General features: G+C 45.0%; 1 protein-coding gene across 1 annotated transcript in view; it reads right to left on the bottom strand.

Moving 5' to 3' along the window:
* LOC137438191 (bone morphogenetic protein receptor type-2) overlaps positions 1–26,276 on the bottom strand; it is a 121,588-nt gene that overhangs the window by 6,605 nt on the left and 88,707 nt on the right. The window contains exons 4-10 of the mRNA XM_068133223.2: positions 18,825–18,929; positions 11,466–11,545; positions 10,756–10,986; positions 9,932–10,046; positions 9,666–9,823; positions 3,933–4,080; positions 188–324 (exon numbers count right to left, since the gene is read on the bottom strand). Of these exons, the coding sequence (XP_067989324.2) occupies positions 188–324; positions 3,933–4,080; positions 9,666–9,823; positions 9,932–10,046; positions 10,756–10,986; positions 11,466–11,545; positions 18,825–18,929 (974 nt within the window). The remainder of the gene's footprint in view (positions 1–187; positions 325–3,932; positions 4,081–9,665; positions 9,824–9,931; positions 10,047–10,755; positions 10,987–11,465; positions 11,546–18,824; positions 18,930–26,276) is intronic.

The raw sequence follows: 26,276 nt of genomic DNA, 5'->3' as shown, positions 1-26,276 counted from the left end.
TTCACCGCCGTCAATCCATCACGGTCTCGGGGTGTAGAGCCCGACATTTATCTGGGTGGTGTATAGGCTACGGATCACTGGTTCGAACATCTCCTCTCAGGCTTTAGTTACTCCAGGGTAATAAATACATGCTGTGGCTGTGTGGTAACATGAGACCGTTTAAAACATAATGTTGCTGGAACATTACCAATGGATCGTCCTGCCAGGATGCCGGGAAGACCGGTCGGTGGCGCTCACGAGCTACCAGTTGCTGCATCTCATCAAAGGTGGGATGTGACCCGAGCTGTGCTTCGAAGGCCAAGGAAAATGGTGGTGCGACATGTCCTGGCAAAACAAAGCATGACCTTCGCATTACATATATATATATATACATATATATATACATCCTGTGTGGCATCCCTTCATACGGTCTCTTGGTAATGGTTATGCTAGGAGGTTTGCCGTTGCCTTTGAAAACTGTCACTCAGGTAAGGAATTTGGAATTTGTCAAAGGTGCCGGCGATAAGTCGCCTGTTTTTTGTAGAAAACGCATCTTTAACATCTACCAACGACCAATGCTGTCAGAGAGGTCCCCCGACTTAAAGTTCTTATCGCCATTCATAACTTGTAGTCATTTTGTCGGTGCTTCATGTTTTGTTTTGTTTTATTTCTTCCATTTAACAATTGTAAATAGCAACCAGTGTTACCGAAAACGAATTACTAATACATCACCCACAGCCTTGCCGAATATTTTTCCACATTACAAATCTGGCAGGAGAACAAAGACAGACACCAAGCTGGCAGAAGATATTTTTCATGTGTTCCATAAAATGTCTCTGTTTTCACTGTTTCAAGGATTTCAACTTAAGAAAAACAGTTTTGAGAAAGTATTCAGACATCGAGAATCATGAAGAGTACGACAGCACAACAAGTAACGTATTAGGATAGAAGAACAAAACATGACATTTTGAAAGGTTTTATTGCTTTTATTTACAGGAGCGAGGCTCATGGAAGAGCAAGGAAATGAAGTGGACAGGAAAAGAGGAGACGGAGGAGGGTAAACAAGATGATGGTTGAGTTATGAAAATCCAATAAAAAGGATCATTAACACATCTCGATCATTCAATACAGTCTGGTATTCTGCCTTGCCCTCCAAAGTCTCTGCCTATATGACATTCAAGGCCAACTCCACACATGGATTACTGGCCATCCTCTACTCTCTTAGCCAAGGTGTCGCTCTCAACGGAATCCTTTAATCTCCTCTCCCTGTCAAGACTGGAGTGCCCCAAGGCAGTGTTCTGGGCCCAGTCCTATTCCTGATCTTCATAAAGATCTCTCTGACTCTCTCGAAAATCCCTTTTATCTATTTGCTGATGACTCGACCCTCTGCCGTGACATCCCTCACCCTTCAGACAGGCGGGTGGCAGCCTCTTCCCTTTCTTTAGACCTTGACAAAATCATAAGCTGGTTATAAACACTAGGAACATGACTTTCAACCCTCACAAATCTCACACACTCACTATCACTCTCCAAAACAACGGTCTGTTAACCGCCCCCCTCTCCCCTCCCCCATTTCCCCCTTTCCCCGCCACCCCAATCTAACTTCTTACCAGTCTTCTTGAGCAAGGTCAGACACTCAAACTCCTGGGTCTCACGATCAGCCATGATCTTTCTTGGGCAAACGATGTTGTTGGCCTCCAAAGCCAGCTGCCGACGGGGCATCCTTCGTTATACAAAGCTACAAGGTATTCATCCACAGCGTGATGGAGTGCTGCTCTTCCATCTGGGCTGGCTCCTCTTGCTCACATCTTGCTCAGTTCGATTCAGTTGAAACCAAGGCCTTCAAGATCATTGGAATCTCCCGTGATGAAGCTGACTCTATGGGCCTATCAATTTCCAATCGTAGAGAGGCCGGTGGTCTTTCTGTCTTCTACCGCCTCCATTCTGGTCTTGCATCCTCTGCCCTTTCCGGGCTTTGTCCCCTCCCCCTCCCCCCCGAGGTTTCTGCATGGCACACACGGTCTAAAATCAACCCCCTTCTGGTGAAGCTACCTAGATCCAGGAACACTGCTCACCTCCACTCATTTCTTCCTCTTTTTCCCACCTGTGAAAGCAACTTCCACATCCTCTTCAATCTCATTCTTCCCTCCAGGTCTTCAAGATAGCTGTTCACCCCAATCTCAGATTGTTGCCAATCCAAAACCATGATCTTTTCCACCCCTGTTAACTCCCCACCCCAATCCCTCATCCTTTTAAATTTCCAGCTTTTTCCATCCTGAGTTTCCTTCTCTATCCATCTTGTCCACCCCATACGTCCTTTCCTGCCCCCAATTCCTCCCCACACCTATTGATTGTCCAGGTCTCACTCTATCATGCCCTTCAACTCTGCTGTTGGTGTTTCCCCTCTCTCTCTCTACTGTTCATTTTGCCCTGTTACGTCCCGATCCATTCAGTGTACTCGCTCTTCCACGGGCCTCGACTATGTATACAAAAAGAGTCATGGATGAGAATGGGAGTTGACATATTGGGGTACACTGTTTCATTGAAATCCTGGAGAGAAGAGTGAGAGAGAACAGGCTCTGGAAGGTGGTTCCATATATGGGAGAAGCAAGGAATAAGAGTTGAAGTGTGTAGTCAACCTGGATTTTGGAAGGATAACTAGGAGCAGAGCAGAGGAGCAGAGAGGTTAGGTGTGTGGCTGCTGCCTAGCAGAGGGTTACTGGAAGAGCACGTGCATCCTGCAATTGCTGGGGATGGTCATAGGACAGAGAGCAGAGGGAGCAATGTTGGAGAATAGACAGTAGAGAACATGGATCACCATCCTGCCCGCCATGTGAGAGCAACAGACCACTAGATTCGGACTCATCACAGGAGATGCCAATAATTTTTAAGAGCTTTAGATTCCACAGAATCCAGGAGAGACAGATGTAAGGCTGGAGCGCCAGCCCATAGTAAAAAGCTGTACTCCATCAAGCTATGGACAAAGGCCTTGGAGACCGTGAGTAGTTCCGATTTTCGAAGGAAATTCTTGCATCGACGGAGCATGCCATTGCGCACTCTGCGGCTGGCTTTGGAGGCCAGCTTTGCTATGTGATTGGCCCAGGGAAGATCATGGTCTTCAGATCATGAGGATCTTCAGATCACCAATCAGATGGTGAGGCTTGGAAGTTCAAGAGAATGAACCTCTTCCAGTGGATGACTAAGGAAATAGATATGTGGGTTTGTTTGATTATCACTCCGGAACGATAGGGTGAGACTGAGATATTCCAGGTTTGAAGGACATCAGACTGGAATCTAATAATTTCCAGATCAGCAGAGAGAGACGCAGCTTGCTCTCTGCCTAGCAGCGGGATGGGGGTAATGTAGAGTGTAGAGCATAATGCGGATTCATCTGCAAAAAGGAAGAGAAGGTTTTCCAGAACATCGGAGAGGTCGTTAATATTAACAAGGAACAAAACTGGGCCCAAAATACTGCCTTGGGGAACCTAAGCCTCCAATAGGAGAGCTCGTGGAAGAGGGTTCCATTGATGGCAACATATTGACTGCATGAGTGGAGGAAGTTTGAAATCCAGGAATAAAGGCGGCCATCTCTGCCACAGGCAGAGAGCTTGGTAAGCGAAGCAGGATGCCAGACTGTGTCGAATGGCCTTGACGTGTCTGGGGACACAGTCCGAACCTCGTTTGAGATTGAGTGCCTGTAACCGTTGCCGAGAGAGGAGCAGAAGCCTTTCCAGAGTTGAACGACACCGACATAGAATCCAAACTGATCTTCAGTGAGTTTGTGAAAGTAATCCCAAAGTTTGTGAAAGGAAAGATTTTGAGGCATGCCAAAGGAAGAAACAAAAATATAGGATTTCGAAAAATAATTAAAACTGACGAAGTTAATTGACAGAGGAAGAGAATAATAATTAGAGTGAAGCATTGACTACATTTTGTAACTTTGTTGAACTTACCAGGGTAAAGATCTGAGCACCGACTGAACAACTCCCAATACATCAAACCCAGCGCATACACGTCCACTTGTTTCAACGCCGTTTGGTGGTCGCTCAAGTTAATGGCGCCATCCAGAACCTCGGGAGCCATGTACCTGTAGGTTCCCACCTGCAGCGCAAGAGACAAACCTCATTTCAAAGGGACGCTCAGCTGTAAAGCTAAAACTCCGTCACGTGCATAAACGTATCCGAAACAGAGTTGAATCAATGGGGAATGGAGATGACGAGAGTTGAATACCTCTAGTGCTGATCAATAACTTCATTCATTCATGTGTGGGTGTGTAGCTGCAAATTTGCATAATTCCTGGGTGTGTGGCTGCTAATTTGCATAATTCCTGGGTGTGTGGCTGCTAATTTGCATAATTCCTGGGTGTGTGGCTGCTAATTTGCATAATTCCTGGGCGTGTGGCTGCAAATTTGCATAATTCCTGGGTGTGTGGCTGCTAATTTGCATAATTTATGGGTGTGCGGCTGCTAATTTGTATAATTCCTGGGGGTGTTGCTAATGCAGTGCCCCCTATCGGCTAGAGCAGGACCTTGCTCAGCTGTAAAGCTAAAACTCCGTCACATGCATAAACCTATCCGAAACAGAGTTGAATCAATGGGGAATGGAGATGACTAGAGTTGAATATCTCTAGTGCTGATCAATAACTTCCTTCATTCATGTGTGGGTGTGTAGCTGCTAATTTGCATAATTCCTGGGTGTGCGGCTGCGAATTTGCATAATTTATGGGTGTGTGGCTGCAAATTTGCATAATTCCTGGGTGTGCGGCTGCTAATTTGCATAATTTATGGGTGTGTGGCTGCAAATTTGCATAATTCCTGGGTGTGTGGCTGCAAATATGCATAATTCCTGGGTGTGTGGCTGCTAATTTGCATAATTTATGGGTGTGCGGCTGCTAATTTGTATAATTCCTGGGTGTGTAGCTGCTAATTTGCATAATTCCTGGTGTGTGGCTGCTAATTTGCATAATTCCTGGGGGTGTTGCTAATGCAGTGCCCCCTATCGGCTAGAGCAGGACCTTGGGATTTGTTCATGGTGCCAGTGATAAGTTGCTCCTTTTTGCCAAGCATATTGTGCAATATTTGACGTCCACCACCAGCCGGTGCTGGCAGATGGGTCGAGATTCGACAGACAGGTCATGGAGCAGACAGTAATGGTATTGTAGACAGGATAGCTTGGAAGAAGCATATTTGCTAAGAATCTGTCCAGTTTGTATTTGAATCATGACCCAGACCAAGAAGGGAATCACATCAATTACGCCATCCTTCGTAGCGGATGTTAAGCTAGCATTCATTGGTGGACATTAAAGTCCAATGTTAACTTCTAAAAGTATGCCACCTGTGTGCCAGTACCTGGGCACTGCATCAGCAGTATCGGAGTCACTCCAAAAATTGGAAATTATGCAACCTATGAAAGAATGTATATTTCTACAATTCTTTTTAAATATATTGCTCAGATCTCATCTCAGTGGTCTGTCCTCTTTCTGCCCCATGTGCCCCCAAATGAATGCACTTAAACTACTCGTTTAAGACGTCGAGGTCCCGAGGGCATGCTCAGTTATTATTAGTCCCCTACTGGTGTACACCGGAGGGGACTATAGGTTTGCACGCCGTCCCTCCGTCTGTCAGTCTGTCAGTCCGTCAGTCCGTCAGTCCGTCAGTCCGTCAGTCCGTCAGTCCGTCAGTCCGTCAGTCCGTCAGTCCGTCCGTCAGTCCGTCAGTCCGTCAGTCCGTCAGTCCGTCACGCAAAGAACAGTTTTCCGGACTTTTTTGCTAAACTCTTAATGCTAATGATTTCAAACTTGGCACATGGTTTCCTCATGATAAGTTACAGATCAAGTTCCAACTTCACGACGTTTCGATCATTTTTGACAAAGTTATGGCACTTTGAACTTTGGGAATTCTGATAATTCTGATGATCCTTAACTCAGTGCCATTTTAAGTTTTGATTTCCTTTTAAAAAGATTTTCTCTGCAATAATTGGACCGATTGAGATCAAATTTTCACCGTAGGGGGGACTCGGTCTGTAGAATATTTTAATGGTAATTATGACGTCACATGTCACGTGGTTCGGCCGCCATATTGTTTTTCGTGAAAACACGAAACCCCTTTTTCTCTGCAACGGCTAAACAGATCGAGGCCAAACTTTGCAGGGAGAATCGCATACCCATGACGAACAAAAAAGTCACCAAGCATGACATCATGCGTCACATGGTTTCAGAGTTATGACCTTTTTAAGCATGAACCTTTAAAACCGAGCTCCTCCCTCATTTTTTATCCAATCGAGGGGAAACTTCACAGATCTGTTCAGCACGTCAGTCTACTAAAATGTCCTTTTGAAATTTGCGATAGGGCACGTGGTTTGGCAGATATCGTTAATTGAACGAAAATATTTTTTTAAATGGATATCTCTTGTTTATTCTAGTTCTCCTCAAGCCGCACCGCGCGCCCTCAGCCTCGTCTCGCGAACGTCAACAGCGCGACACAGCGCGCGCTTTCAGGAGGGGCGGAGCCAAGCCGAGCAACATATATATACACATCGATCATTGATCGTGAACCGGAAAATATAATAAATTACTGATTTAGCGACTCGAAAGGTTCTTTATCCACAACTTATTTAGTCGTGCTTCTGCTGACCTGTCTGCAAGGTGTATAAATCGAAGTCCCGAGTGCGAATCACAGGTGAGCCCGTCCTGAGGTAATTAGCGATTGGGAACGATTCAGAACCTGTGGGTGAATAACCCTTGGTAATTTCCCCAACAGTGTTCCGGACGACAGACTGCCGGTAGGGGACATGTATTGCAGCGCAATACTCACAATGCTTGTTTTTACAGTCATTTGATGCAGTCACTGATCACTGTTTCGAGACCATGTTCTCCTTCTCCCCTCCCTTCCCCACCTCATTATTTTGTAATAAACCCTTCCTTGTTAATGACTACTTGTTGTGCGTGGTCATTGGGAGCAGGATCCACACCAAATTGTCAATTGGAAAATTAACCCGCTAGATGGGCAAGCTGAGTTTGCACTGAAGCACGTGTAAAAGGAATCGCTTAGTGGATTCGATCGGCCAATCTTGTCAGGCAGATTCACCCTGGTCGTGTTTTTAACGCCAATTCATTCACGCTTAGCGGACTCGATCGGCAAATCTTGTCAGGCAGATTCACCCTGGTCGTGTTTTTAACGCCAATTCATTCACGCTTAGCGGACTCGATCGGCAAATCTTGTCAGGCAGATTCACCCTGGTCGTGTTTTTAACGCCAATTCATTCACGCTTAGCGGACTCGATTGGCCAATCTTGTCAGGCAGATTCACCCTGGTCGTGTTTTTAATGCCAATTCATTCACGCTTAGCGGACTCGATTGGCCAATCTTGTCAGGCAGATTCACCCTGGTCGTGTTTTTAACGCCAATTCATTCACGCTTTACGGACTCGATTGGCCAATCTTGTCAGGCAGATTCACCCCAGTGGTGTTTTTAATGCCAATTCATTCACGCTTAGCGGACTCGATTGGCCAATCTTGTCAGGCAGATTCACCCTGGTCGTGTTTTTAACGCCAATTCATTCACGCTTAGCGGACTCGATTGGCCAATCTTGTCAGGCAGATTCACCCCAGTCGTGTTTTTAATGCCAATTCATTCACGCTTAGCGGACTCGATCGGCAAATCTTGTCAGGCAGATTCACCCTGGTCGTGTTTTTAACGCCAATTCATTCACGCTTAGCGGACTCGATCGGCAAATCTTGTCAGGCAGATTCACCCTGGTCGTGTTTTTAACGCCAATTCATTCACGCTTAGCGGACTCGATTGGCCAATCTTGTCAGGCAGATTCACCCTGGTCGTGTTTTTAATGCCAATTCATTCACGCTTAGCGGACTCGATTGGCCAATCTTGTCAGGCAGATTCACCCTGGTCGTGTTTTTAACGCCAATTCATTCACGCTTTACGGACTCGATTGGCCAATCTTGTCAGGCAGATTCACCCCAGTGGTGTTTTTAATGCCAATTCATTCACGCTTAGCGGACTCGATTGGCCAATCTTGTCAGGCAGATTCACCCTGGTCGTGTTTTTAACGCCAATTCATTCACGCTTAGCGGACTCGATTGGCCAATCTTGTCAGGCAGATTCACCCCAGTGGTGTTTTTAATGCCAATTCATTCACGCTTAGCGGACTCGATCGGCAAATCTTGTCAGGCAGATTCACCCTGGTCGTGTTTTTAATGCCAATTCATTCACGCTTAGCGGACTCGATCGGCAAATCTTGTCAGGCAGATTCACCCTGGTCGTGTTTTTAACGCCAATTCATTCACGCTTAGCGGACTCGATTGGCCAATCTTGTCAGGCAGATTCACCCGCTGGTGTTTTTAACTCCAATTCATTCACGCTTAGCGGACTCGATTGGCCAATCTTGTCAGGCAGATTCACCCTGGTCGTGTTTTTAATGCCAATTCATTCACGCTTAGCGGACTCGATCGGCAAATCTTGTCAGGCAGATTCACCCTGGTCGTGTTTTTAACGCCAATTCATTCACGCTTAGCGGACTCGATTGGCCAATCTTGTCAGGCAGATTCACCCCAGTGGTGTTTTTAATGCCAATTCATTCACGCTTAGCGGACTCGATCGGCAAATCTTGTCAGGCAGATTCACCCTGGTCGTGTTTTTAACGCCAATTCATTCACGCTTAGCGGACTCGATTGGCCAATCTTGTCAGGCAGATTCACCCCAGTGGTGTTTTTAATGCCAATTCATTCACGCTTAGCGGACTCGATCGGCAAATCTTGTCAGGCAGATTCACCCTGGTCGTGTTTTTAACGCCAATTCATTCACGCTTAGCGGACTCGATTGGCCAATCTTGTCAGGCAGATTCACCCGCTGGTGTTTTTAACTCCAATTCATTCACGCTTAGCGGACTCGATTGGCCAATCTTGTCAGGCAGATTCACCCTGGTCGTGTTTTTAATGCCAATTCATTCACGCTTAGCGGACTCGATTGGCCAATCTTGTCAGGCAGATTCACCCTGGTCGTGTTTTTAACGCCAATTCATTCACGCTTAGCGGACTCGATTGGCCAATCTTGTCAGGCAGATTCACCCGCTGGTGTTTTTAACTCCAATTCATTCACGCTTAGCGGACTCGATTGGCCAATCTTGTCAGGCAGATTCACCCTGGTCGTGTTTTTAATGCCAATTCATTCACGCTTAGCGGACTCGATTGGCCAATCTTGTCAGGCAGATTCACCCCAGTGGTGTTTTTAATGCCAATTCATTCACGCTTTACGGACTCGATCGGCCAATCTTGTCAGGCAGATTCACCCGCTGGTGTTTTTAACTCCAATTCATTCACGCTTAGCGGACTCGATTGGCCAATCTTGTCAGGCAGATTCACCCCAGTGGTGTTTTTAATGCCAATTCATTCACGCTTAGCGGACTCGATTGGCCAATCTTGTCAGGCAGATTCACCCTGGTCGTGTTTTTAACTCCAATTCATTCACGCCAAATTAAAGTGATGGATGCAGTGACCTTTTAGAGTTACCTGTCGATGGTGTGACCGTAACAATATTATCCATGCGACATTGAATTCACTAACCAGAGTACAGAGAAAAAAGATTTACCTTGAACTATGTAAAAATTAAAAAAAACCTGTTGAATTTTTACTGTGAACATCAGTGTTTGTTTTCACATGCATTTCTGTGGTACCTCCGCAATGGCCGCAGTTTCCTCCTCTAAGGGGCGACTGAAAGGCCGGCTGAGAGCCATCGCCATGCCAAAATCACTGATGGCACAGGTGCCATCAGAATGAACCAGTACATTACGACCATTAAGGTCTCGGTGAGCGATGGCTGGCTTGTACAGACCTATGGACCATGAAAGAGTGAGAGAGAGGTAGATATTCACAAACATATAGTCATAAATTTTACTGTCAATGGTATTTAGTGTAAGCCGACATGAAGAACAATGTTTACCAGCACGCTGGAGCTCTGTGTGAAGGTAGGAGAGACCACGGGTGATCGAGTGCGCCATGCGACATGCTTCCGGCCAGTTACAAGTTTTATGCTTCAGGAAATTGTTCAAGGAACCCTGGTGGAGGCATAAAATATCCAAAATCTTCATGAAACGTGTAAGTGGAGCAATAAATCTATATAACTTTGAAATTTGAAATGGCCCCGTATAACGTTGCTCCGGTTAGCGTTGTTTTGCTTCAATGTCCTTAATCAGGTAGGGAACAATGATTCGCTAAAAATCGCGACGTTCCACTTTTAAGTTGTGATGTGGCGACGTTGCGACGTCCGACTTTGAGTCGTGCGCCAAGCGGAGTACTTTGCGTTGCGGTGTAAACAGCTTTGCTCCATCGGTTTCGCTGCGCGGCTCGTCTTCCTGCCTCAAATCTCTCCCTGCCACCATTTTAACTGGGTTTTGGTGATAGCTGTCTGCCGCCATTTAAACTGGGTTTTGGTGCTTGCTGTGGGTGGTTTGAACGATTTACGAGGCGTTCACATTTACATAACATTGAATTGACTGGTGAAGCAGCTGAGCTGGTGCAGATAATGAAGGGGCTCAAGCATTCCTTGCCCCGTTAAAGGGAATAATACAATATGGCGGCTACTTGGCCCCTAAGCAACCAACAGACCATCTCTGTTGATTGTACATATTTTTTAAGGCCACGATGCACAGGAAGGATGAGCACGTACACAAAATGTGAAGTCGCAACTCAAGCAAAGTGTTTATATGAGGTACATTTCAGTCTTTCCATCCCTCCCGAAGTACTAAGGTTTAGCCGACCACACACCAGCGGGTAGTACTCGAGAATGATGAGCAACTCTGGTGCTTTTCCAGGAAGTTGCCGCTCTGTTGCATCGATGAAGCGTGCAATGTTTTCATGTTCCATCATTGGCAGTCGGTAGATGTCCCTCTCATTGAGGAAGTTCTGCCGGTTGTTCAGAGACAGCTGCTTCACCGCCGCACACTGATCCACCAGCTGGCCCATCCACACATTTCCGTAACAACCTCTTCCAACTACCTGCACAGAACACATGCACGAAGTAACCTCTTTAGAACAGGTTTATGCAAAAGTGAGTCAAGTTAATGTACAAACTTTGTGTCTGTAAGTAACAAAGTGATCACTGGGAAGAAAAGCTGCAAATGCATGCGTAGGCCTACCACGTGTACAAGCTTGTACTTTGGAATCACAGAAAGATCCCTACAAGGCACTGCCATGGACAACTACCCTAAGGAAGCAGTGTGCAGTGGTCACTTGGATTTTTAAGTTGATATCAACAACAGTCTCCAATGGAGTTGTTTCAGACTTAATGTTTTCATCAGCACGAGTAAACATTTCCCCCCCTTTTCTCACATCTGCGGAACTTCTTCCACATCCTGTCAGATCCTGCTTTGCCTCCAATCTCTTAAGGTGTCCCCTCAAATCCATTTGATACGGTGTCGCATACAAGACATGTGAGGAAAGTCTGTTGGAGGCAAAAAAAAAATCCGAGAGAGCACCTGCAGAAGCTGGAGCTGGCTGAAGTCCTTGTGCAGGTCACCTTTCTCCATGTCTTTCTGCCTTTTCTCCTTCCTTCGGGCTGGTGAAACATGTTTTCCACATAACGTTGGTTTGCAAATACCAAACAGCAAATCATTCCATTGGATGATATAAAACAATATACATGAATACCGTCACGTTGATAGGCTCACCAATACACCCTCTCCATTACCCACCCACCCCCATCCTCCCAAACCCCCGACACGCTAAAGCAATGTGTTTCGCAAATGGCCGCGTTAAATGAAGCCGCGTTCGAGCGGAATTGCAGCTTCTTTCCCCAGACAGATACTTGTAACTCGGCAGTCTCTTAAATGAGTTTCATTAACTGGTTTGTCTGTCCAATGAGGACTGTTCGTCTGTTCGCTTATGGCCAGCATTGTCCAGTCCAATGAGGTGTCATCAGTTATGACGTCACGTGAACGGGGTGTTGGCATCGCTGTTGTCCAAACCAATGACGCGCCACTGTTTATGGGACAGTGCCCTTCAGGTCCTTGTGAGGGCCGATGTCATGCCAGTCTCCTTGCACTGAGAGCGCGGACCACAAGGAGGGATTATCGGCAGAACACCCGTCCCGTCCTTTACATGCTTCACTGGCTCCCCATCCCCCAGAGAATCCAGTACAAAATCCTCCTCTTGACATACAAAGCCCTCCATAACCTGGCCCCATCCTACCTGGCTGACCTCCTCTCCAGACACACTCCCACCCGCAACCTCCGCTCTGCTGGTACCAACCTCCTGACCCCCTCCATCCGGACCAAATTCAGATCCTGGGGGGACAGGGCCTTCTCCATCGCTGCTCCCACCCTCTGGAACTCACTACCTCACACCATCAGAGACTCCTCCTCACTCACCACATTCAAAACATCACTAAAGACCCACCTGTTCAACACTGCATTCAACATTCAACCCACAGCATTTAACCCCTGACTATCTCTTCTCCTTCTCCCTCGTTTTGCTTTAAATATTTCCCTATTGATTCTTGTCTTTTTGCAATTGTTGTTTTCATGTATTGTTATGCATTATGTTTTCCACTCTGTCAAAGCACCTTTGGGCTTCATGAAAAGCGCTATACAAAATAAATGAATTATTATTATTATTATTATTATAAAACACAAACCGCTGAAACATCCAAAGCAGCCCCTCTTCTTACTTTGCCTGGTTTTACAGGGATTACACGTATGTTTACACTTTCCTATCTAATCCATTGGTGAACTATACCACTCGTCACGGTATACATAAAAAATAGGGGAAATACCCCTGGGCGCTCACCTGGTAGAATAAAGCAGTACACTACACTGACTAAAGGTATTTTAAATAATATCACGGTATTTTAAACCAATTTCAATGGTTGCTAGAAGACAGGGCAGCATGTACAATCATACTAACGTAATCATAAGACTTTAAACAAAAAAACAATAACTACCTCTTTTGGGGGGCAACCCGCCCCCCCCCAAACTCTCCCCCCACATACCTCCTCAGACCCCAATTTTTCTAATGCTTTGAACAAACAATTGGCACATCACCGGTGATGAAGGTTGTGGTCAAGTTTCATTGAAATTGTGTGTGAAGTTTCAGAGAAAAGAGCAAACACCTACTTTGTGGGGCAACCCCCTCGAACCCCCCTATAGACCCCTCTAGGGCCCGATTTTTTTATGATGTGAACAAACTTTGGTACATCATGGGTGATGAAGGTTGTGGTAAGGTTTCATCGAAATAGTGTTTGAAGTTTCAAAGGAAAAAGCAAATACATATTTTGGGGGTGTCAAACCTGGATCCACTTTGACCCCCGGTAAACCCCCTTAGACCACGATTTTTTAAATGCCGTGAACAAACTTTAGTCACAACAAAACAAATATCACTTGTGCCAAATTTGGTCACAATCCCATCAGCGGTTTCAGAGAAGAAGTTGCAAGTGTTTACAGACTGATGGACTGGCAGACTGACGTACTGACAGACTGACGTACTGACAGACTGAAGGACTGACAGACTGAAGGACTGACAGACTGAAGGACTGAAGGACTGACAGACTGATGCACTGAAGGACTGATGGTGAAGGACTGACAGACTGAAGGACTGACGGACGGACGATGTGCCATCACATAAGTTCCCCAGAACTACATTCCAGGTGTGCTAAAAACAGGACAACTTCATACTAATGGGTCCCTGGTTACAAAAAATGTTCTAACCTATACGAGCACACGGATCACGATAACTTAACATTCTATCTAGTACGTATCCCCTCCAACATAACAATACTTTGATATGCAGGAAGACAAATTAACCCCACCTACCAGTCCAAGGTTCTACTTGTGAAAAACATACATTTAGACTATTTACAAAGGATAGCATGCTCCCTGATGCAGTGCCTCCTGCTGGCGTTATGGCAGATGGCACTGTTAATCAAAACGTACTCTATCAGGAATCAAACCCAAGATCCGACAGCTGAGAGCGAAGCACACGAACAATGAGCGATGATGTCAGTGATAGAAATACACGAGGCCGAATGGATTTATTACCAACCTTCCTCCACACCCTGCATCCTCACTTCCTCCTCAGTCCTCAAGCTCCTTAAGGACCACCAAATACAAATCTTGGAACAGAAAAGAATTAATGCTAGTTCCAGCAAAATAATTTTTTTTAATTGGCACAAGATACGGAGGTGGTTCTGGTGGTAAAGTTGTTTGCTTCACTTCACAAAAGAAAGAATGTATGGAAAAGTAGAAGGAAGTTGTAAGCAGTTTCAATCCCATCTGACGGACAAGAGATTGTACAAATCCTATACTCCTGGCGTCTCGGATAGACAGGTGGATAATATATGGAGTAACAGACGAAGCGTTGACCGCTAAGATGGGTGACTGTCTTTCGAGGCCGATAGCTCCAGAGATACAAACACAGGTGGGGTGGACCCCTCGTGCCAGAGTCAAAATGGCCACGAGATTACCCCGAGGTGGTAACCTGGAACGATCCACCCCTTTCGGCTCGGTCCGTATTATTTTTCCTTGGCCTTGGCAGGCAGTTATCATTTGTTATCACAAGGGAAGTTTTCCAAGTCTCGGAGTGCCGTGCGATTCGCAAATCGACCGATAATACCAAAAGCATTGTCAACCAAATGAGTGAGATTAGATAAGAGCGACTTTCATGGAGAAATGGTGTGTCGATGTTACTGGGAGTCATACACATATGTAAGGGAGAAGGAAAGGGTGTGGATTGACAAAAATAGAATTGGGAAGAATGAAGGGAGGAGAAGAGGAGAGAGGAATTAGGGTATGAGAGGGAAGGTGTCATGGAGTAAGGAGCGGTGAGAGAGGGAGTCATGGAGTTAGGAGTGGTGAGGGAGGGAGTCATGGAGTAAGGAGTGGTGATGGAGGGAGTTGGAGTAAGGAGTGGTGAGGGAGTCATGTAGTAAGGAGTTGTGAGGGAGGGAGTCATGGAGAAATGGTGTGTCGATGTTACTAGGAGTCATACACATATGTAAGGGAGAAGGAAAGGGTGTGGATTGACAAAAATAGAATTGGGAAGAATGAAGGGAGGAGAAGAGAGGAATTAGGGTATGAGAGGGAAGGTGTCATGAAGTAAGGAGCGGTGAGAGAGGGAGTCATGGAGTTAGGAGTGGTGAGGGAGGGAGTCATGGAGTAAGGAGTGGTGATGGAGGGAGTTGGAGTAAGGAGTGGTGAGGGAGTCATGTTGTAAGGAGTTGTGAGGGAGGGAGTCATGGAGAAATGGTGTGTCGATATTACTAGGAGTCATACACATATGTAAGGGAGAAGGAAAGGGTGTGGATTGACAAAACTAGCATTAGGAAGAATGAAGGGAGGAGAAGAGAGGAATTAGGGTATGAGAGGGAAGGTGTCATGGAGTAAGGAGCGGTGAGAGAGGGAGTCATAGAGTTAGGAGTGGTGAGGGAGGGAGTCATGGAGTAAGGAGTGGTGATGGAGGGAGTCGGAGTAAGGAGTTGTGAGGGAGTCATGTAGTAAGGAGTTGTGAGGGAGGGAGTCATGGAGTAAGGAGTGGTGAGGGAGGGAGTCATGGAGTAAGGAGTGGTGAGGGAGGGAGTCATGGAGTTAGGAGTGGTGAGGGAGGGAGTCATGGAGTAAGGAGTGGTGATGGAGGGAGTCGGAGTAAGGAGTGGTGAGGGAGGGAGTCGGAGGAAGGAGTGGTGAGGGAGGGAGGGAGTCATGTAGTAAGGTGTGGTGAGGGAGGGAGTCATAGAGTAAGGAGTGGTGAGGGAGGGAGTCAGAGTAAGGAGTGGTGAGGGAGGGATTCATAGAGTAAGGAGTGGTGAGGGAGGGAGTCATGGAGTAAGGAGTGATGAGGGAGGGAGTCATGGAGAAATGGTGTGTCGATATTACTAGGAGTCATACACATATGCAAGGGAGAAGGAAAGGGTGTGGATTGACAAAAATAGAATTGGGAAGAATAAAGGGAGGAGAAGAGGAGAGAGGAATTAGGGTAGGAGAGGGAAGGTGTCATGGAGTAAGGAGTGGTGAGGGAGGGAGTCATAGAGTAAGGAGTGGTGAGGGAGGGAGTCATAGAGTAAGGAGTGGTGAGGGAGGGAGTCATAGAGTAAGGAGTGGTGAGGGATGGAGTCATGGAGTAAGGTGTGGTGAGGGAGGGAGTCATAGAGTAAGGAGTGGTGAGGGAGGGAGTCATGGAGTAAGGTGTGGTGAGGGAGGGAGTCATAGAGTAAGCAGTGGTGAGGGATGGAGTCATGGAGTAAGGTGTGGTGAGGGAGGGAGTCATGGAGTAAGGTGTGGTGAGGGAGGGAGTCATGTAGTAAGGTGTGGTGAGGGAGGGAGTCATAGAGTAAGGAGTGGTGAGGGAGGGAGTCATGGAGTAAGGAGTGATGAGGGAGGGAGTCATGGAGAAATGGTGTGGTGAGGGAGGGAGTCATGTAGTAAGGTGTGGTGAGGGAGGGAGTCATGTAGTAAGGTGTGGTGAGGGAGGGAGTCATAGAGTAAGGAGTGGTGAGGGAGGGAGTCATGGAGTAAGGAGTGATGAGGGAGGGAGTCATGGAGAAATGGTGTGGTGAGGGAAGGAGTCATGGAGTAAGGTGTGGTGAGGGAGGGAGTCATGTAGTAAGGTGTGGTGAGGGAGGGAGTCATGGAGTAAGGAGTGGTGAGGGAGGGAGTCATGGAGTAAGGAGTGATGAGGGAGGGAGTCATGGAGTAAGGAGTGGTGAGGGAGGGAGTCATGGAGTAAGGAGTGATGAGGGAGGGAGTCATGGAGAAATGCTGTGTCGATATTACTAGGAGTCATACACATATGCAAGGGAGAAGGAAAGGGTGTGGATTGACAAAAATAGAATTGGGAAGAATAAAGGGAGGAGAAGAGGAGAGAGGAATTAGGGTAGGAGAGGGAAGGTGTCATGGAGTAAGGAGTGGTGAGGGAGGGAGTCATAGAGTAAGGAGTGGTGAGGGATGGAGTCATGGAGTAAGGAGTGGTGAGGGAGAGAGTTGTGGAGTAACGAGTGGTGAGCGAGGGGATGGTGGAGGCTGGAAGTGTATCCTAGATGTACGCACACTTACCGTTTAGCTGTCTCATCGGGGTTCCAATCCCGACTCAGCTTTCAACCGTCACCCTGGTGTTTCTCATTCAGGAAGATGCATCGCAGTGTGCTCCATCCCTCAGATGGATTTTAACCCAGATAATCCACCTGCTACCACTGGTGGAGTTCGTAAACATGAAAGACTCCACGGTGTCTTTCACGAAGAGCAGGTGAGTTACAGACGGCATCCTAGTTAAATTACAATTTCTCCCATAGCCGAACATCTGACTTGACCAGCCAGTTCCACAAAGACTTGGACAGAATGTTCCTGTCGGCTGACCTCAATATTGGGTGGGAATAAATGAGCCCATTAGAGATGAAGGAAGAAGAAAGGGAGAAAAAGGAAGAGGGCGTGGGGAATGTGTGGGTCATGGATAGGAGGGATGACGGAGAGACCAAAAGTTCTGCTATTTTTACCTTCACCACAGAAGGTGGGCAGAGGATATATTTTCACCTATGTCTGTTATGACGCAAATTTTCAATTTGACGCTGGACTGGTCTCCCATCTCTACTGCGTCTGACATCAACACTTCCTTTTTCTTCCAAAGTAAACTGCTCTCTCTCATGCACAGATTTATCCCATCCCGTCTTCAGTTGTCTTACCCTTCCTCCCGTCCATGGTACACGGAATCTTGTGGTGAGGAAGTTGCCCTGAAACAACCTGCCTTCTCCTCATGGAAGGCAAATCCAACTGAAGGCAATCTCAGTTCCTTTCATAAAGTTCAGAACAAGTGTGAGTCTACTCTCAGGAGTGCCAGGAAACAATATCTCTCCGTTCTCAAGACTGAACTCTCAAACCTGTCTCCCTCCTCCAAATCCTGGTGGCATCTGGTCAAATCTGTTTCTGGTGTTTGTTCCCCTTCCATCCCCTCCCTCACCTTAAACGGCTACACGGCTGACTCCGCACGTGAAAAAGCTGAATGATTCAACTCTGTGTTTGCCTCAAAATCTTGTGTCCCAAACCCATCCCTCCCTGTACCCACCGTACCCAGTCGTACCCAGCTGCTCCTGGACTCTGTGTCCTTTCCTCCTGACAAGGTGGAGAAGTTTCTGTCAACCCTCGACTATGATTCTGCAATTGGACCACACGGCATCAGCCCACGGGTCCTAAAATCCTGCTCTGCCGCTCTATCTCACCCTCTCTCTGTTGTTTTCACCCTCTCTTTTGCTCAAGGTCATCTGCCAGCATCTTGGAAATCAGCAAACATCACCGCTTTACACAAAAAGGTGCAAAAACAGATCCTTGCAACTACAGACCAATCAGCCTGCTCCCAATTATCAGCAAGGTCATGGAATCCATAATCGTTTTGGTTATCAAATCCTTCCTCTTCTCCAATGGCTTGATCTCTGATCAACAATTTGGTCTGATCAAAAAACGTTATATGGCACGATATCCCAAAAAGTTATGGACGGATTCGGACGAAACTTGGTGGAGAGGTTGAGTGTGTGACAAGGACAAATCAATTCGATTTTGGTGAAGAGCCGAATCCGGATCTGGATACGAGATTTTAAAATTTTTAAAGTGATTCTTCACCATTGAGAGTTAGGGCCAAAAACAATATGTAATATGATATTTCAAAACGTTGTGAACAACTTATAACAAAACTAGGTGGATGAGTTGGATAGGGGACAATAACAATGGATTCGATCTTGGTTCACGTCCCAATCTAGATCTGGCCTATCAGTGGATACAAAACGTAAACTGTTCACCAGGTGGAGGTATGCACGAGGTATGTGTTCTACCGAATACCATTCTAGTTGATGTAAAACTCACCGAGGAACAAATGAAGCAGGTAAAACACAGCGAGGAACAGGAGGGCAGCTGCGATAACGCAGCCGAGAATAATGAAGGCACTGGCCATCTGGAGTGGAGGATGTTCTGGGTAAGAAAAAAACTGATCAGGTGCATCATTATCAACACCCACACACTAAATGATAATTGACGCCATCTTGACAGGTTGGAGTTTGAAACATAGCATTAAACAGCAGATGAGCATCTAATAAAGTATCAATGTGATGACTTTTATTGACAAAACTTATTCACTGAACAAATGCAATCCTAGTGTATAATTAAATAATTCTTTAATTTCAACCTAAAAATAGTTGACTTTACATTTTATTTAAGAACAAGAACAATGCGACTGTGTCGCCAATATGCCTCCGCATAGTCCCACAACGGATAGATGCCATCACTCTGCATATATATGGGTAATGGATCACGTTTGTGAAGTTTTGTGTTGATCGGACAAGGTTCGTTTTTCTATCCAAGATGGCTGCCAAACCACGTGACCTATGACATCTTCATTTTCAAACTATATGCAATAGTGCTGTTAGACGATATTTGTAAAATTTCGCATCGATAGGGTGAGCGGTTTCAGAGACATAATTATTTAATATTTTCCTTCAATCCAATATAGTTGCCAAACCATGTGACCTATGATGTCATAAATTTAATATTTCAATACAAATGGGTCGTAGATCATGTGCATGCAATTTCAGATTTTTAGCATAAGACATTCGATGAAAACATTTTTGGCTGGTATACCTCTTCTCACCTATGATATAATTATCATGCCTTTGTTCCCCATTGGGAGTACTTGACAATGTGCAAAGTTTCAAATTTTTCCATTCAGCGGTTTCCGAGAAATAATTTTTTTACGATTTGCATTTAATCCAAGGTGGCTGCCATACCACGTGACCTATGACGTCACAATTATCATAAAAACATTATGCATGGGGGTCACTCCTACCCTGAAAGTTTCGTCTCAATCGGACATGTGGTTGCTGAGAAAAACGAGGTTTAGCCCGGACGGACGGACGGACAACCCAAAAACATAATGTCTCCGGCGACTTTGTCAGCGGAGGCATCAAAAGTAATTTGACATAGCCATAGTGTTTTAATTAATGTGAAATAGCAAAAAATGCAATTACAAGCATTGTGCAATTACAATTATGTACAATTACAATTATGTAATTAATAATTACAATTACAATTACAATGCAATTACAAGCAGCAAAAAATGCAAAACATTTTTTAATGAAACTTTATACAAGCAATCAACATTTGGGGACACAAGAAATTTGTAACCATTTCTTTGGATTTGACCACCGGTTCATGCCCCAGGGGGCTTAGGACTTGGGGGTCCAGGGGTCAAAAACGGGAAAAAAAAAATTAAACTCAAAGTTTGATATCTGGTCATTCCTGGTGGATCTTTTTGCCATCTTCCAACATTCCTTTAGGTGGGAAGTGTGGGGATTTTTGATGGCGTGACATCGACTTCATTCCAGTCTAATATGTAAAGCTCTTTCCATCCACTGACCGACTCACTCATGTAAAAGTTTAGCACTTTCTCGGTGGTGGGGAAAGCTGGAATGTTGCACACTTAAATGTAAATTGAAGTCAACATTCCAGGACAAATCATGAAACTGTCCGTAAATGACCGTAAACGAAAATATCTGTAAACAAAAGTCAGTCCGTGGAGGTGGATCGAGATGATCACTCCTGCTGATGGAGGGTCACGTGACCAAAGACAATGGCACATCATGTGATGTTGCACGTGCACAAACGCTCGCGAGTGTTTCTCGGTGTTATTGTCGAATGGTTAGTAAAGTGTCTGTGGGTTTTGTCATTTACAGCTGATGTACGCTGGTACGAGGTTGTAAACATTTATCCTTTACAGTGTACAGTGACTGGTAAGTGTTACAGTGCATATTTTAATCATTGCATGTTCACTCGTACATATACAGTCGTACACTGTTTGAGACATCCTGGTTAAAACAAATATTCAGAACATATAGACAAACACATTGATGGAAAAACGGATATTTAGAAAGATCGTTTTGTCTCGACAAGTTGAACGCAGACGCAGGATTTTTGTCGTTTACAAGAATATGACAAAGTTTGTTTTCCACTTTGGTTTATATGTTCCAGATGCGCCCCCATAATGTTTGGCTTCAGCTTAGAATCATAAACTCTACCTCTTAACGTTGCCTAGCAACCAACTAAAATGTAAACAATAGATTTATTTTATAGCTTTTCACGTATTTACATTAAAAATGACTACACTTGTAAACTGTTAAAGAAAGAGCTCATTCTTCATTTACTTGAGTTATTATCTCCTTGCAGAATACAAACACAATCCACTTCATCTATGTACAGTCACGTGAAAAAGTAAGTACACCCCATGTAAAGTTTTGACTTTTTCAACATATTTCAACATACAGCTATTTGATCTTCATTTCAACAATATTGATAGATAAAGGTGATATAATATAACAAATATCATGAAACATTTACATTTTGTAGTCCATTGTATAATTTAAATAAACATAATTGCAAATTTCGCATGTGGAAAAAGTAAGTACACGCCGACATTTATCACTACTTCAAATACCTAAAATTAGAATCAGGTGCACCAGCTCAGGTGCAAATGATTAGAACATCGTTGGAGAGGATCTTGGAGGAACCTGTCTTATTTAAACCTCAGACATTTAGTTTGGTTTGCTCTTTGTTGTTGAAGTGCGCGGCGTCACCATGCCTAGATCAAAAGAGCTCTCTGAGGCCTTCATAAAGAAGGTTATAGATGCCTACGAGTCTGGGAAGGGATTTAAAAAGATCTCCAAACAATTTGAAATCAATCATTCGACTGTCCAGAAGATCATCTACAAGTGGAGAAGATTCCAAACAACTGCCAACTTGTTCAGGCCAGGCCGCCCCAGCAAGTTCAGCCCGAGAGCAGACCGCAAGATGCAGAAAGAAGTCTCTAATAACCCCAGAATGTCACTACGGGACGTACAGGTAGCTCTTGCCACTGTTGATGTCAAAGTGCACGAGTCTACCATTAGAAAGAGGCTGCACAAATTTGATCTACATGGGAGGTGTGCCAGGAGGATACCGTTGCTGTCCAGAAAGAACATCAGGGCAAGACTAAAGTTTGCCAATGAACACCTCGGCAAAGACCAGCACTTCTGGAACAATGTGCTCTGGACAGATGAGTCAAAGGTAGAGCTATTTGGCCACAGTACCAGAAGACATGTTTGGCGAAAACCAATGACAGCATTTGACCACAAGAACCTGATACCAACTGTAAAGCATGGTGGTGGAAATATTATGGTTTGGGGCAGCTTTGCTGCATCCGGGCCTGGGCAGCTCACCATCATCGAATCCACGATGAATTCTTCATTGTACCAGAGGGTGTTTGAGGATAATGTGAGGCCATCTGTCGGAAAGTTGAAGCTCAATGGAAGGTGGACCTTGCAACATGACAATGACCCTAAACATACCAGTAAATCCACCAAGGAATGGCTGAAAAGAAAGAAATGGAGGGTTCTGGAATGGCCAAGTCAAAGCCCGGATCTAAATCCCATCGAGATGTTGTGGGGGTATTTGAAACGAGCTGTGCATGCAAGAAACCCCTCATACATCACACAGCTGAAAGAATTCTGAATGAAGGAGTGGGCAAAAATTTCTCCCAGTCGATGTCAGAGACTGGTAGACAGTTATAAGAAATGCCTACTTGAGGTTGTTTCTGCCAAAAGGGGGCAATACCACCTATTAGAGCCAAGGGTGTACTTACTTTTTCCACATGCGAAATTTGCATTTACGTTTATTTAAATTATACAATGGACTTCAAAATGTAAATGTTTCATTTGTTATATTATATTTGTTATATTATATCACCTTTATCTATCAATATTGTTGAAAGGAAGATCAAATAGCTGTATGTTGAAATATGTTGAAAAAGTCAAAATTTACATGAGGTGTACTTACTTTTTCACGTGACTGTATATATATATATATAAAGCTTGTATATGTATTATGTCTCCACGTAGGATGCACCCCAGGTTCTGCTTGCAGTCTGCGCGCATCCCTCACTAGGATCATGATAACCGTATCCTTTATTTTCTGAACCTTTTCACTTTTTCAGAACTTTTTCACTGAACTTTACATTTTCTTTTGCAAAATTTGGTGGAGATTAGCCCAGCCGTGTTTTTTTTTTTTTTATCTCCACCACCGAAGGTGGATGGAGGTTATATTTTCACCCCTGTCTGTCTGTTTGTTTGTCTGTCTGTGAACAAAATATCTCAAAAAGCTGTGGACGGATTTGGAAGAAATTTTGCCCAGAGGAAGTGTATGTGACAAGGACGAAATGATTAGATTTTGGTGAAGATCCGGATTTGGATCCGGCTACTAGAATTTTTCAAGTGATTCTTCGCCATTGAGGCGTAGGGCTAAAAGTGATACATAGCATGATATTGAAAAAAGTTATGGATGGATTTGGATGAAACTTCGTGGACCGGTTGGGTGTCTAACAAGGACTCATTGATTCGATTTTGGTGAAGAACTGCATATGGATTCGGATATGAGAATTATTTAATTTTTAAGTGATTTTTCACCATTGAGAGATCGGGTGAAAAGCGATATATAACATGATATTTAAAAAATGTTATGGACGAGTTATGACTAAACTTGGGGGATGAGTTGGTTCGGTGACAAGAACAAGCCGATTCGATTTTGGTTCAGGTCCGAATCCAGATCCGGCTTGTCAGTGGGATACAAAACAAACTGTTCAGCCTGGCGGAGGTTTGCATGTGCTCTATCAAGTGCAGCTCTAGTTTTCTATGATTTTCAGGCGTACACACAGAGAATTGCCTTTTTTAGAATATTAGGATTAACGCATGAAATTTCAACATTTGGTGTGACAGTCTTTTTCATGTAAAAAGGCAGATATCCGATTGGGAATGCTTTCCTTTGATTTCGGGAGAAATTCCATTGGGAGGTTGTTCCGTGCATTCTGTTTCCCATCATTCGTCCTTTGATTGTGGTTGTTTTTCGTTTTTCTTCCTGGCCAAATAATCTCAAACAGCTTTTATGTTGTGAAGGTCAGGAATTTGAGGAGCAATTCTAAATAGTTGCGGAGTTCCTGACTGTAGTTTCCTTTGTAAATATGCGTTCGCGACATTTTCAGTTTGCTGGGGTCGTTGTCTTGCTGGAAAACAAAGTTGTCACCGATTTGCCTCCTTCCTGATGGGACACCATGGTGGATTAGGATTTGCTCAATTTGTACTTGTCAGCTTTCTTTGTTTCTTCAATTCTCACCAAACCACCAACACCGGCAGCAGAACTACATCCCGAAACCTGAACCGAGCCTCCGCCATGCTTCACACAGTAGGCTGTGCACATATATCCTTATACTTCTCACGAACTCTCCTTCTGACAAGTGCAACAGTGCGAGCGAGTGTGTTAGTACAGAAATGATGTTTGTGGAAAAAAAAAATTATGAAAAAAATTAAACTAGAACGCCACTCAGTAGAGCGCATACTCCCGCCGTGGGTCAAGTTGGAATAGTACGATTTCACAAAAGTTTGAGGGAGTAGTTCAGTGACAGCACAAGACAAGACAACACAAGACAGACACTGCACAGATATATATTGTTGCGGATATGGGATTTGCATCCATCCATATCCGCTTGTAAATATTCCCCTATTTCCTCAATACTTCCCAACTATCCCCAATCCCCCATTCCCTAGTCCCATTTTCTGTAAACAGCACTCTGTAGACCCGACCTCCCCCTATTTCCCCCATTAAATGTCGTGCCCAGGTTCACCGCATCTCATGTAAGACAACTATAGGACATCTTGCTAGTTATTCTTAGTCTATGTCAGTTAAGGACTCGTTTCCATTAATTCTGACCCTTCGTTGCACCAGAATGTGATTGTATGGCACCGTTAGGAAGTTTAGGACCTCCCAATACCTCCCCGCAGCTCTTCCTCACGGTTCAGCAACAACAACAACAACAACAACAGCAACAACAGCAACGGCAGCGGCGGGCGCGGGAAGTGCGCGTCCTCACTCCGGCTTGGTTGGTAGGGGGTGTTGGGAGGGCATCAGGCCTTCCCAACGAGCCGCCATCGAACATGTGCTCGACGGGGTTACCAAATAGGGGCTCCCTGTCAGCTCCTCGTCAAGGGCGGAGCCCGGTAACCCCCGCACCCAATGGAAGTAGCGGACCGGCCCCAGTGGGGAGGAGCCAACCAGCTGAGGGCGTGTCACTCCCCGCTGAGCATGCGCAGGGAGAGGGAGGTGACGTCAGATGCGCGCTGAGCTTGGAGCAAGCAAGACCACCTCCGAGCGCTGTGAGGCCTCCCCGCATCTTCTGGACTGGACCGTGCTTTATCCTGTCCCCGAGCCAAGGTGCACCTTGTGCCATCGAACTACCTGTCCCTCCCTGCCATCAATCCCTGTGTAAGTCAGCCTTGTTCCGTTTGTCTGTGGTCTGTCCGGGAATAGATAAGATTGTATTTAAGTGCCCATCTCTTCTGTGTCTTTTACCTCACTCTGCCGTGTAATCTACCCCCTTTTCTCCACCACTGTAATTATACCCTCCTCCGGAGGTCTTGAGAACTGTACCCCTTGCGTCGTTTCCTCTTTCCCAGTCGTCGTGTCCTTTCCATCATTGATTTGGCATAGCGCGATTTGGTCAACGTCTGGGTGAATCGGGTGAGTTGGGGAAGAATCGGGGGAACTGTTAGGTCGCGGCAATACCACCGCTCGGTAAATAACATCTAAACCGCGTCCGTAACAATATTTACAAAATATAGAAGATAATGTTAAAAAAATTCACTTACATTTTCGGATTCAGCGTTCAATTCCATATAAGTGAGTGTATTTTGAGGCATGTGTGACTTCAAATAAAATTGTAAGCCAGAAAAAACGTTCGTTTCATTCCTTAGGGATACAACATGTAAAACTGGCCCAAACGTCAAAACAAAACTCGCTCATTTTAAGTCGTACAAGCTAATGCGACCACTCATTCTGGGAAGAATCCCGTGCACATGCTGGTCACACTTATAAGTCACCTAAGTCTTTATAAGTTCATCAAATACTGACACCGCGATTGACATTCGCTGAGGTAAATGTTGATATCTCTTCTGAGGTAAACAACAAACAAACCCCCAAAAAAGTTTTAAAGCATTATACGTATCAAACGATACATTTTATGAAACGGGGAAACCTAATACACACCTTGGTGGTTTTAAAATGACAGAATATGTCTTTATTAGAAAAAAAAATAAAAGAACCTTGAAGACGACGCTGCTAACAAAATACACCGCTCGAACGCATAACCACGAGTTTAAACTACATTTACAACAAATATGAAAACTATTTTCATATCACAATGTTAAATATAGAATATATAGAAGATAATGTTAAAAAAAAAAATGA

This window comes from Myxine glutinosa, chromosome 12 (assembly GCF_964187855.1).
Source record: "Myxine glutinosa chromosome 12, kmMyxGlut1.1, whole genome shotgun sequence".
Taxonomy (NCBI): domain Eukaryota; kingdom Metazoa; phylum Chordata; class Myxini; order Myxiniformes; family Myxinidae; genus Myxine; species Myxine glutinosa.
The sequence above is the reverse complement of the archived record's forward strand: the minus strand, read 5'-3'. Positions and strand labels throughout refer to the sequence as shown.